At 37.3% G+C, this 13,664-nt stretch overlaps 1 protein-coding gene across 1 annotated transcript in view; it reads left to right on the top strand.

Moving 5' to 3' along the window:
- COL11A1 (collagen type XI alpha 1 chain) overlaps positions 1 to 13,664 on the top strand; it is a 301,659-nt gene that overhangs the window by 171,055 nt on the left and 116,940 nt on the right. The window contains exons 20-25 of the mRNA XM_069737373.1: positions 500 to 544; positions 1,069 to 1,122; positions 2,061 to 2,105; positions 5,923 to 5,976; positions 8,477 to 8,521; positions 11,428 to 11,481. Coding sequence (XP_069593474.1) covers positions 500 to 544; positions 1,069 to 1,122; positions 2,061 to 2,105; positions 5,923 to 5,976; positions 8,477 to 8,521; positions 11,428 to 11,481 — 297 coding nt within the window. The remainder of the gene's footprint in view (positions 1 to 499; positions 545 to 1,068; positions 1,123 to 2,060; positions 2,106 to 5,922; positions 5,977 to 8,476; positions 8,522 to 11,427; positions 11,482 to 13,664) is intronic.

The following is a 13,664-nucleotide window of genomic DNA, read 5'->3' as shown; positions in this document are numbered from 1 at the left end:
ACCTAACATGCCCTAACATGTTGATCCAGAGGAAGGCAAAAAAAACCCATGTGGCAAAGAGTAAGCTCCACATTGGGGAAAAAAATTCCTTCCCGACTCCACATACGGCAATGAGACTAGTTCCCTGGATCAACGCCCTAAAATACGTGTCACATTAGAGACATATATGTCACAATATTGTGTCCTCCTGTCAGCGCTAAGAGGAAAAGGAAGAGAATTGCCAGGCATGATATTCCCATACCATCATGGACATTACAGTGCACATTTCCCTAGCTAATTTCCACGGCAGAACACCTTCTCTCACTGCTTAGCACTGCGGGCACATTTGCAGTCCCTTCTCGCAGCGACTTTCTACAATTAGCCTTTTCCGTCCATTTCGGGAAAGGTTACACCACACTACGTATATTTTACAATTTGACAAACACATTGTTCGCTTGTCCCAATTTACGTGCCGGGGGTTTAAATAACAGGAGAAACAGCTTTTTCTTTTGTGTAACAGGGAGAAGATGGAGAGGTTGGACCCAGAGGGCTGCCCGGTGAACCTGTGAGTGACACATTAATCTGCTGTGTACAGAGCTCTCACTTTATATCTGTACAATTTCACAACAGCGCATTGTCCCTGCCGGAGGAATCACTCACAGCTCCCACCTAACCTTTACCCTGCCAGAGGGCCCGCAATATCTCCTCTTGTCAGCCCTGGACTCCCATTCTTCTCGCTAGTCGACAACGGAAGAGCATAGCAACCTATACTATAATAACAATATATACTATTGGCTACTGGATTTATTCTTACCTGCAGAAATAATATCTGTTATTGTCATCCCAGATTACTGAAACTACCTTATACTATGTTTTCCCCTCCAGTGTAAGACCATTATAACATAATGTAGTATATAATAGTATTATCCCCATTGTTAATGGTGGCGTTCCGAAGGATCAAACCCTCGGTGATCAGTAAATTATCACCTTCCCTGTGGATAAGTAATAGCCTGTAATCATTGTGCTACCCCTATAAAATGATAATCAAGAAGGAAAACTAAGTACTGTAACAGAATTTTGTTCTTCCAGGGCGAACGAGGATTGTTAGGACCAAGAGGTCCTGTTGGTCCTCCAGGCCAACACGTAAGTATTTATCTCCTCCATTCTTATTAATCTTGATTTAGCCTGAAGCAGACTCATGGGGCCGAGTCATCAAAGTGTTTTGGCATAAAGCGCCCCGAAATCCTGTAAACTTTTTTATGCAGCTTGAAGTTACTCAAAAAATTTGCAACTCTTGGCTTAAGTCTTGGCCAACTCTGCCAATGTAGGCAGAGCTGGGGCGCTAAGGGGTGCAACAGAAATATATGCCAGCCCTTGGCTGGAGTAACATTTCTGGCAATTGCACAAAGCATTTGTAAGATTCCGCCCGGACGGAATGTTGATGAGCTGCAGGTGACGAGTGTTATCCGTGGTTTTGAGGGACAGCACTCATACCCATGTTATTCTATGAGGCTGTGCACATGTCCGACTTTTTCATTGGACCAAGTGGTTCAAGGAAAAAAATCGCAGCATGCAAGATTTGCCTTGGAGAATTGGATGGCACTCGCCCATTAATGACTATGGGTCCATAAGTAAAATCAGACCACACCCAGTTAACATCCAATTGCGGTCTGGTTTTCGCAGACTGAAATAATAAAGAAGATGGAGAAACTTTTTTCTTTCTCTCCACCTCCGAGAATATCGTATCACACTCTGATCACTCTGATCATTTGGACCTATTTTCTTGGATGCCCTGGGGGTTGGAAAGTAAAAGTATTTTCAATATAATTAAGGTCCAGAATATGTATTACTTTCTCTGCTCTACCATTTTTTAATAACAGATATGGGCTGTAACTCACTCTTCTAATGATGGCTCTAATTTTGCTCATGGCTCTCACCCATTCATAAAAAAATGGGTGAGTGGGAAAGTGGTACAAATGACTTTTTGATAATAGATTTTTTTTTACATGTATTAATCATTTTTTACATTAATATTTTGTTTAATTTTCATGTGACATGAACTTTGATCTTTCTTTTTTCAGGGTGTTGCAGGTGTTGATGGTCCTCCAGGACCCAAAGGAAACTTGGTATGTATGATTTCAACCCTTTTTATTGTATAATGTTTATGAAAATATTGAGATATTAACATGTGAGTGGATACGTAACATTTTGTAGTCTTTGGTTTATAGTAAGGTTTAGCTGTAAGGCCCGTTGTCTGCTGTCATGGCACAGAAGATGGAGATAACACAGCGCAGGCTTGACTAGAACCTCAGGCTAAAAATCCCCATGGGTTCCACAAAATGATGTGTAAATGGGTTTCTATTTTGCTTCCTCTGAATAGAACTCTTCCAGGAAATTGATGATGACCGGCTCAGAGTAAAAGCTAATAGTATTTATTCTTAATCATCCATGATTAAGAGTCAATGGGCTGGAAATTCATAAGCACGCCTGCTTTATTTGGGCTGTTGTTCGGGATAATCATGAAATCAGTTTACACGGCACATGTGATGGATTCATCGCAAGATTTTACTAGTCAAGTTATTATGGTTTCCTCTTACCTTTTTTCAGCATTAGAAGGTATGTAGGAAGGAGAGAAAGTGGAGGGAATCATGTTCCTACTATAGCCTATTGTATTGGGAGAAATGTATTGCTCAGTGCTGATTACAGAAAGTATATCCTCTCAGCACCAGAATAAAAATGTATTAATCATGAGACTGCCGGAATAATTAAAGATCATCTGCAACACTAACAATCATTGCTTCTTGTTTTTACTTATTAGAATAGATAGATAGATAGATAGATAGATAGATAGATAGATAGATAGATAGATAATAGATAGATAGATAATAGATAGATGGATAGATAGATAATAGATAGATAAATATATAATAGATAGATGGATAGATAGATAATAGATAAATATATAATAGATAGATAGATAGATGATAGATAATAGATAGATAGATAGATAGATAGATAGATAGATAGATAGATAATAGATAGATAAATAAATACTAGATAGATGGATAGATAGATAATAGATAAATATATAATAGATAGATAGATAAATAGATAGATAATAGATAGATAGATAAACATATAATAGATAGATGGAGAGATAGATAGATAGATTGTTAGAAGATAGATAATAGATAGATAGATAGATAATATATAGATAATAGATAGATGATAGATAATAGATAAATAATAGATAGATAGATAGAATTCACATAGGTTGCCCCTCAGTAGGATACCCCTGAATTGGGGATATAAGTACCACTAGATACTAGAACATAAATCACATAGTTTTGGTGATAATACTACACAGCAATCCCAAAACAAAAGGTACTTTCTAATAAAATATAGTTTATTATACAGAAATAAAACATACATAGACATCAAGTGACAAAAAATATATAAACACAAAATCACAAAAATTCACAAAAAAAGGGTACAAAAGACCATTAAAAAGAGGGACATATCCATAGGAGAACCACTAAATACTATGATGCTGCGGTGCTGTAAAGTAAAGAGAGGCAAAATACCTCACTAATAGAAAAAGGTCATAGTCTAGTATGGCCCATATGTAGTATCATGTGTTCCTGTCTAAGTTTTTAGACCATCCTATATTGTACAAGTGATACATATGGTACTCTAAGGGGAGAAGCCCCTATGACTAAAGTGATAAGTGCCGATATCGGCATAAAAAGATGCTAGTTACCCGCAGTATGCAGTGTAGTCTCTCCTCGGCGTCCCTCTGCCCCAACGCGCGTTTCACTGACGGCTTCTTCAGGCCTCTTCCGGCATCTTTTTATGCCGATATCGGCACTTATCACTTTAGTCATAGGGGCTTCTCCCCTTAGAGTACCATATGTATCACTTGTACAATATAGGATGGTCTAAAAACTTAGACAGGAACACATGATACTACATATGGGCCATACTAGACTATGACCTTTTTCTATTAGTGAGGTATTTTGCCTCTCTTTACTTTACAGCACCGCAGCATCATAGTATTTAGTGGTTCTCCTATGGATATGTCCCTCTTTTTAATGGTCTTTTGAACCCTTTTTTTGTGAATTTTTGTGATTTTGTGTTTATATATTTTTTGTCACTTGATGTCTATGTATGTTTTATTTCTGTATAATAAACTATATTTTATTAGAAAGTACCTTTTGTTTTGGGATTGCTGTGTAGTATTATCACCAAAACTATGTGATTTATGAGATAGATAGATAGGTAGATAATAGATAGATAATAGATAGATAGATGATAGATAATAGATAGATAATAGATGGATAGATAGATAGATAGATAGTTACATAATAGATAGATAATAGATAGATGATAGATAATAGATAGGTAATAGATAGATAGATAGATAGATGATAGATAATAGATAGATAGATGGATAGGTAGATAATAGATAGATAATAGATAGATGATAGATAATAGATAGATAATAGATGGATAGATAGATATATAGATAGATAACAGATAGATATATAATAGATAGATATATAATAGATTGATAGATAGATAGATAGATAGATAGATGATAGATAATAGATAGATAGATAGATAGTTACATAATAGATAGATAATAGATAGATAGATAGATAGATAGATAATGCATAGACAGATAGATTGTAGATGTTGAAAGAAAGTGTAGCAGCTCTAGTCAGAGACAATAATTAGGGTGCAAGCCATTTTATCCGTGGGTTGGGGATGTCACCATCAACATAAATCCCAAAACAGCCAGTACTTCTCTATAGGAGATAAAAACAGTGGTTTAATAATAGAGATGAGCGGATCAGGCAAAATTTAAATTCGCCTGCTCATGCAGATTATTTCGGGCAATTTGTTTCACGGAGAAGTTATTTTTTGCAAATTTAATGTCCCTTATGATGTTCTGGAAACTATTCAGACCCCAGTGTATAATAAAGACAGCATGTAAAAAAAAAATCACTCCTTGTACTCACCTTACCACCCACCATTCTGGCCCCCCTGCTCCTCCCGTCTCCCACTTTATCTTCTGATCTCCGCCAATCGCACTGAAATCCCCATTGTTAGAGAGCACAAAGTGTGGGCCATCTGCGCAGCCATGCTGTTGGCCCAAACTGTGACTCATCAGGAGCTCACCGCTCCAAGGCAAGGAGGAGGCTGGGAGACAGAGGAGCAGTGTGCTCCTGAAGAACAAAAGTGAGCAAACCACTTTAGCTCTCGGTAGCTGCACATAGAGAAAGCTGTATTGTCAACCTCAATGCTTTAGTCAGATATGAAGACTTTGAAAAAATGGTCAGATTGATAATAATATTCGTTATTGGAGCATCACTTTTGGTGGGTAGATCACACAAAGGTGTGTCCACCCTCAGGATCTAACCCACTGAAGTGACATGTAACAGCTAGCGATGAGCGAGTATACTTGTTGCTTGGGTTTTCCCGAGCATGTTCGGGTGGTTTCCAAGTGTTTGCGAGTGCTCGGAGATTTAGTTTTCGTTGCCTCAGCTGCATGATTTGCGAATGCTAGACAGCTTGAATACATGTGGGGATTCCCTAGCAACCAGGCAACCTTCCTATGTATTCAGGCTAGCTAGTAGCTGTAAATCATGCAGCTGCTTCAACAAAAACTAAATCTCCGAGCACTAACAAATACTCGGAGACCACCCGAGCGTGCTTGGAAAAACCTGAGCAATGAGTGCACTCGCTCATCACTAGTAACAACCTCCTCTAAATGGCGAAACCCTAGCTGTAGTAGTTGCATGATATCTTGAAGCAATGTGACAATACAGCCATGGGTTTTCCTGCAATAACTAACAGCTATACATTTTATCATTTAACACGGTAACAATCACAAATGTTTTTCAGATGAACCATATTGTAATTTACTGTTGTGCATTTTAGGGGCCTCAAGGTGAACCTGGACCAGGAGGTCAACAAGGAATTCCCGGACCACAAGTATGTGCTGTATAAAGATAAGAGAAGTGCCACAACCTACTAATTATGCTTCTTCTATCTACTGCATAGAAACCTGCTTTATTCATTAATAATATTTTCTTTCCATTGACTTTCATTAGAATATATCGGTAAATGATTTCTTAGGATAATGTAATTGTCTAGGCTTCTACTACTTTCACATTGCACTTTTCCATATATTTCTATATATATGCTTTCTATAGAATTACCTATTTGGTCAAATTCATTAATTTCTGTTATAAACATAATGACATTTCAGTCCTGAGGGATAACAATAATTGTACCTGTCAATGCTCAGTACAAGGATTGGGGACACGGTAAGCATGCAAAATGCCATAGAATCAAGTATCAGCCTAAGTTCACAGGTTGCGGAATTGACGTGGATTTCGCTGCCGATTCTTCTCCGATATCTGCACCATATCTGCTGCTATTCCACCAACAATGCAAATCAATTAGGTTTTCCCAATCACATTTATGTGCAGAGCAGAAAAATCATATTAATTATTCAGCATGTAATGACAATGAGGATAATAATTGTACATATTCACATCTCTGGCAGAAATTCGAGAGTTAGGTCAGTTTGACACATCTGTGTTTTGCTCTATTCATCAGATTGTGCCAAAATTGGCATAAAATTGTTTTGAAAAGTCACAAAATGTTGTTTCAGCACATAGCTGCCCTAACATTTTGAGATTTGTCTGGTCTTATGCCAGTCCCCGGCCAATTTCGCCAACTTTTCCAAAGGTGGGTTGAGCTTAGGCCGGATTCACAAGACATTTTTGCCACACAACGGCGGCTCTGTCAGGGCTTCCATCCACTGGTGCCATTTTCTATATTAAAGCAGATGGAGTCACTTTTTGCTAATTTTCATGAGGGTCAACTTTTTTCGCCTCGAAAAGGTGAAGACTGGGGTGAAAAACATCTGTTTTCATGAATCAGAGCCTGAGACTTCAGTAACCATGGGTAGACTCAATATTTGGGGAAGACCTAGAGACCCGAAGCCAAAGGCGGCCAATAGCCAAATAGTCAGTTACATCAGTCACAGCTGAATGCAGTGTTTGCAAATAAGATGCAAATAAAAAGTGCTTTTCCAATGCAGTTAGTTAACCCAAACTAAGTCTATCATGTCTCTAGCAAGTCATAAAGGAGCCATGATTGTAACACAAACATTTTAGTCTACTACTTGCAGTAACAAACTAACCAAATATTTTAGATGGCACTTTTTAAAGAGATTAGCCATAAAACAGAAGGCTTTAATGTGGCTGCTCTTTGGTGAAGCCATGTTTTCTATGAAGTTAATTTTTAGGATCCTTAAAGATTTTTTTTTATATTTTTTCTTGACTATTTCCATCAGCCAAATACACATTACATTTAGCACCAGCAATTCTATGTTTCACTATTTAGAGGGAATTTTTAGCAAGATCATCCCTCCCAAACCGTATATATGGACATGCAGGTCTTTGAAATGTATACTAATCGACATATTTTATCTGTTGCTGCATTATAGAGTAATTAGCATTTTGCGATGTATGGAAATGATGCGTTAAGTGCTTTAGATGTGACAGCAAACTTAACAAGTCACTGCCTCCCAAGGTTTTTTCTGCGACCTTGCACCAGCTTCTTTAACTTGATCGTCAGCATATATGGGCAAGCAGGTCTTTGAAATGTTAATTAATCGACATATTCTATTTGTTGCTGCATTATAGAGTAATTTGCATTTTGAGATGTATGGAAATAATGCATTAAGTGCTTTAGATGTGACAGCGTACTTAACAAGTCACTGCCTCCCAAGGTTTTTTCCGTGACCTAGCGCCAGCCTCTTTAGCTGGATTGTCAGCTGCCTGATTTTGTTGCCTGACGTCATACAGACAACGAGTTAACATTCAAGCTAAAAAAGCTGGTGCTGGGTGGAGAAATAAGCTGTGGATGCAGAGTATTGGCCAATGTTCTGTCACACCCAGATCACTTAACGCCTCATTTTCATTTGTATGAAACTTCTGATTTAACAGGAATGCAGCAACAGATGGAAGATATAAAGAGGTTGATGGACTTACATATCAAAGACCGTCATGCTACATATATGCAGTTTATGGAGGTTGATCTTACTGACAAATTCCTGTAAAGAAAAAATGGGGGATTAGTAGGAGACTTAGTAGTAAGAGCTTAGCAATATTTTGGGGGATAATCCCTCATCCTTTTTTATGAATTAATGTTGTTGAAAAATGAAAGCAGAATTAATTTGAATAAGTGAGATGATCCTAAGAGGTGGAAGGTGTCCGCCATGGACACATCAGCACTTTTGCTCTGTACAGGTTTGAGCAGGGAGGCTGGGGAATAATGAGGGATTGTGCATCTGACTCCCGGCTGCAGAGCGTGGGTTCTGGAATGCGGCTCCGTGAGGCAATGTCATGAAGTGCAGGTCTGTTCTCAGCACACAGCAATGAATGAGACCCTGAAATGTAATGTTTTTCCTTCTGCACAGGGTCTGCCTGGTCCACAAGGTCCGATTGGGCCACCTGGTGACAAGGTAATTTTTTATTCTGCTAAGTATTATTGTGAAATCTTGGCTTATTTCATTTTTATTTGCATAGAAAAATTCAAAACAAGAAGAAACTGATATTTAGTTGGAGTAGGGTATAAGTTTGCAGAAAATCCTACAGTAATGTGTCATTTTATAGTGCATAAAATCAGCAGCATCAAATCCAGAGAGTCATTCCAGAACTAGTATAGAAAGATCATATAATATCATCAGGAGCGTATAGGGAAAATACCTGAGAAAGTAACCAAAAGTAACGTGAATTATCGCATCCTTGTAAAGTCTTCAAATTCAGTCCTTTCCCCTAACGGGTGAGTTAACTTTTTTTGATGCCAAAAAAGGAAAAAGTATCCATTGCTCCTTCATGAAAGTCTAAAAAATGTTTTGTTGCACCAAAATACGTTCTGTTTTTGAGGTTAATATTTTGTAAATGTTCTGAAGTTCTTTTTATTAGTTTGCGACTAGTGCATCCTATTGATTTTAAATTACAGATATGACAGAAAATGCAATAAATCATATGTTGTTGAGTTGCAGTTAATGAATGAATTTATAGTCCACAACTCATCGTTTAGTTTTTTTTTGCACTTTTGTGGCAGATAACAAGTTACATTTATTGCCAACACATTTGTAAAAACATTTGACTGACAGCCAAGTGGAAGCTTGTGATAAACTGGGTGACAAAATGTTTCCTAGTGACGACCCTTTGCTCGCTACACTTCTGTGGCCTTTATTCAATATCTTATTGAAAATTTCCTAAAATAAGACGAGGATGTATTTAGTCATTATATTTTTTTATTTCATTATGTGGCAAACTGTATGGAGTACTAAACGTAACTTTGTCATTATCAATATCATTGTCTTTTTTTGGATTGTAATATACTGGCTCTAGTATTGTTTTTTTCTCTATTGAAATATTTCTCAATATTACTTTTTTCAAACCTCTCATTTTTGTTCTTTCTGTTATGACTTGATTTTCTATAATAAGTTCATTTCATCAGAACATGTTCCTTTTACCCTGATAAATTCTCAGTATGGGATTGAATGTATAGCGTGGGCAGGATGGTAACAATCAGCCCGCAATGTAGCATTACCGTTGACAGGTTTTTGAAAAATTGGAGCAATGGATTTTTCCTGTATTGGCATTACTTTCTAGATTTAAATACCAAAGCAATCATTTCAATATTGGATCCTGAAAGATTGAATTTTAGATTTATTTGTTAAAAAAAATCCTCAATGTTGAACATGAACAAATTTAGTTTTGGAAGACAATCAGTGGCTCAAGGACCATTTCTTGAAGTTCAGTATTAAGTTACCGTAACTATATTTACAGTATTTCAATGAAATGTGACAACTTCTAAAGCTAGATTGCTGTATGTGGAATGCATCAGTAACAGTTGATAATATCACATGTAATGAAAACTCGATGATCAGACCATGCGGTAGCCTCAAAAATTCTAAGCACAGAGGAGCTGTCCTTCAAAAAAACGTGTTCTGGTCACCAAGGGTTGTAGATGCAGGTCACACCAAGTGCTGAGACTCTTCGTAATACAGGTGCATGGCGAGGCTTTTCCTTCTTCCTTTTTTATGTTGATTTACTTGAGAAAGTAGCAGTTTCTTGATGTGATCGTGTCTAATAGAAAATTTGACTAGACATATTGTATAACCAGCCGGCATCTGGTGAGGTGGTAAATGCACATCAATGTGACTTATCTCTTGTACTTTTATACACTTTTATAGCATAATGAAAAAATATACAACTCCAATTTTGTCTAACCCAGACATATGCACCAAGAAGGGTGAAGGGTTAATTTACAAGTCCACATTAAATGCTATAACATAATCATCAGCACACTACAATTAGTCCATGCTTATTTAGTTCCATTGTTTTGCCCCATCAAAGAAGCAGTCCAACAAATTTATTGGTGGTGCGGACTCCTGATTTGCTCTACAATGGTGGCATCCAATGGACTCTTTATTGACCACAATGGGTCTATCGCATTTTGGTCGGTGTCACTAGACAAAATACTGCTATTTTGATTGGCATTTTCATCAATATCCTCAAACAGATGTGACCAAAGCCTTACAGGTGTAGTAGAGAGTAGAGTTGAGCGAATTTGTTCGGATTTGGTTCCAAATTCGATCGGCAGCGAATATTGTTTTATCAGTATTCGTTGAACACAGCCGAATATCATTAGAGTCAATGGGAGTGGAAGTTACCGAATATGTTCGGAACTGATCATCAAACATACACAAATATGGCAAAATCAGATTCGGTGACCGAATCCGAACAAATTCGCTCAACTCTAGTAGAGAGAAACTCTTCAAACTCATTGGTGCATCATGATTACGCTCAGAACTTCCATGAAGTCCTAAGTCAGACTCAACAAAATTAATCGTAATGTCATAACGAGTGGGAATAAATTAGAAACTTCCCCCTACATCAACATCATCAGTTTTTCCCCATTTAGAAACCTTCACTATGCAGACAGCTTGAATATCGTAGAGCTTTCATTACAGGATATTTTGCTGTAGATTGAGTATTGTCTAATTGTAAAATGTTAGAAAATCTTCAAAGGTTTGTATGTAAAATAACTAAATTATATGAAAATGATTCTGTGCATTCTCATAAATGAGGCTAAAACCTCTATTTTGTAACTTTGTAACAGATTTGTCCTCGAGATGAAAGAAGGATTCTGTTTCTGTGTTATAGCTGCATTTTCTGTGGATTACATATTTAATTGCTTCATAACTGTGTATTACTTCAGTAAAAAATCTTATGGAAGGGAAGATGCTGAGATATATAATTACACAACAAATCTATCTGCTAATGAGCATTTCATCTGCTTTCTTCTCTGTCATCCAAACATGATTCATATTTGTGTACTCTGTGTACTTAGGGACCACACGGGAAGCCTGGTCTGCCTGGATTACCTGGAGCTGATGGACCCCCGGTGAGTAGAAAAATATGGACTGTAGGTGCGGTATGCTTTCAGTCAACATAACCAGTCTATATTGCGGCATAACATGAACAATTTTATTTTTACATAAAAAAAAGTGAAATCTTATAAAAATGATCATCACAATAGTCTGAAGAGCACTATAGATGTGAGATTCATAGCATTTCATCTCCAATGAAACTAGCAAAGGTCTGGGGTTGCCGAGATCCATCGGAGATGATTTGCAGAGACATATCCCACAATCTCTGTATCCTAATTTTATTGTTAGTGCATGCGTCATCTATATTTTTATTGAAAAAAATAATTATCACTGTATATAAATCCCATCCTAACTAAAGGCCCATTTAGATGGGCTAATCTTGGCCCTTTAAACATTTACAAGTTGATCGTCTATCCTTTAATGATGCCTTTACATGGCTTGAGAAAAAACAATGTGAACAGTTCTTTATTGCAATCGCTCTGTCGCCATGCAGCATAATATTGTTGGCTGTACATGCCCTATTTGTACTAGGCGATGTTCTGATGTTCGATTGCTTTCACTTAGCCATAAATGACCTGATCACCTAATGAATGAGTATTTTGCTCATTGTTCTTGTCATCCCCCAGTGTGTTTACATTGGCTAATAATTGCGAATGATCATTTTTACGAATGTTCCTTTGCCGATTATCATCTTACCTAAATATGTCACAAAGTGCTAATTGATCTACCTGTATTTACACTAACAGTAAAAGAAATGAACTAGAATATACGTTGGCCTATATGCAGCGTTTTGGCGCATGTTCACACTGGCCACTAAACTAACAAAACCTAAGATAAAAATAAAATGCATAAATAACCTGCAGTAAAGATATAACTAGCAATAGTGCATGAAAATAATATAGGGTACTTAGTTAACATCACTTTTATCAAAGAAACTTAAAAGCCATCAAACCACGTCATGGTGACCCTATTCAGGATGGTCCTAACCTCTAGTATTAAAACCTTACCATACGTCTAATGACGTACATATGAATAAGGGCTGAGAAGGACTAAGACTCAGCTAATGGAAACCCAACCATGGGAAACAAAATGAATGCCATATCTAGCTCAAAGAAAAGTATTTACAGTAAGCCAGAATTCATATGTACATTATGTGCATTGACATTTTAACTGGGCACTTACAATGTAGACGTGGTGAACACCCAGGGATGGTTTTAAGCAGAGGGGTAAGCAGCAGAGGTTGCAAGATGGTGAAAGAGTCATTTCTAACCCTCTGCCATACATTACTAAGAGGGATTTGTCTATAATTTAATAATTGTTGATCTACTTGTGGTCAACAATTGGCTCATCCATTGGGTCATCCAAGGTCATCAATATCAGATCAGAGTGGGTCCCTAAAGATCAACCAAAATCTGCTCCAGCAGTAGTGACTTAACGGGCAGAACACAACAACCCTGTAAATTACTCATTTGTAGGGGTGAGAGAATAGCTTTGGATAACTCCTTATCCTACTAGCTGTAGCGCTTACCGAATAGCTACAGTGGGAATCCAAGTACCTGGAGTGCTCCCAATAATCAGCTGTCCGGCACCGCAGCTGAAGATATTTGCTCACCCCTACTCATTTTCCTTATTCTGTACTTTATCTCCCATTCACGTGAAGGGAAATAGAATTAGATCAAAGATAAAGATCAGTACTCAATATTGACCACAAAGTGCTGCATAGGGATGCCATGTTCCAACCCCTACATCGCTAATCTCCTGCCGCTGCTGGAACAGATTTTAGCCTGATCAGTCGGAGTTTTCGGTGACAGATTATTAATGAACTGTTCCATGTCCTGAACAACCCCTTCAATCAGCAGACTGCTTAATATGAGGAGTCAAAGGAGTCAAACAAACTGTAGGTTTGAAGAATTTAGTACATTACACGCATTTTAATTGTAGCTGAACAAATAATCTTACAGTCTCTAACAGTGAATAAATGCATAATTGTAGATGGCCAGTAGAACTACTACTAACTGGCTAACATGGTACCAAAATATATATCTTTCCTGTATCTAATTGTAGATGTTCACTAACTGCGTTTTTTAACTCATAAAGCTACCTGCATTTCAGATCATGGTTAAAAAATAATAATTTAGATGAACATTTATCAGTTATAGGGAGCCACAATATATTGTATGTTATTAATGTCGATTAT

Source organism: Ranitomeya imitator, chromosome 8 (assembly GCF_032444005.1).
Source record: "Ranitomeya imitator isolate aRanImi1 chromosome 8, aRanImi1.pri, whole genome shotgun sequence".
Classification (NCBI taxonomy): Eukaryota; Metazoa; Chordata; class Amphibia; order Anura; family Dendrobatidae; genus Ranitomeya; species Ranitomeya imitator.
Note: the sequence above shows the minus strand (reverse complement) of the source record. Positions and strands in the feature narration are given on the sequence as shown.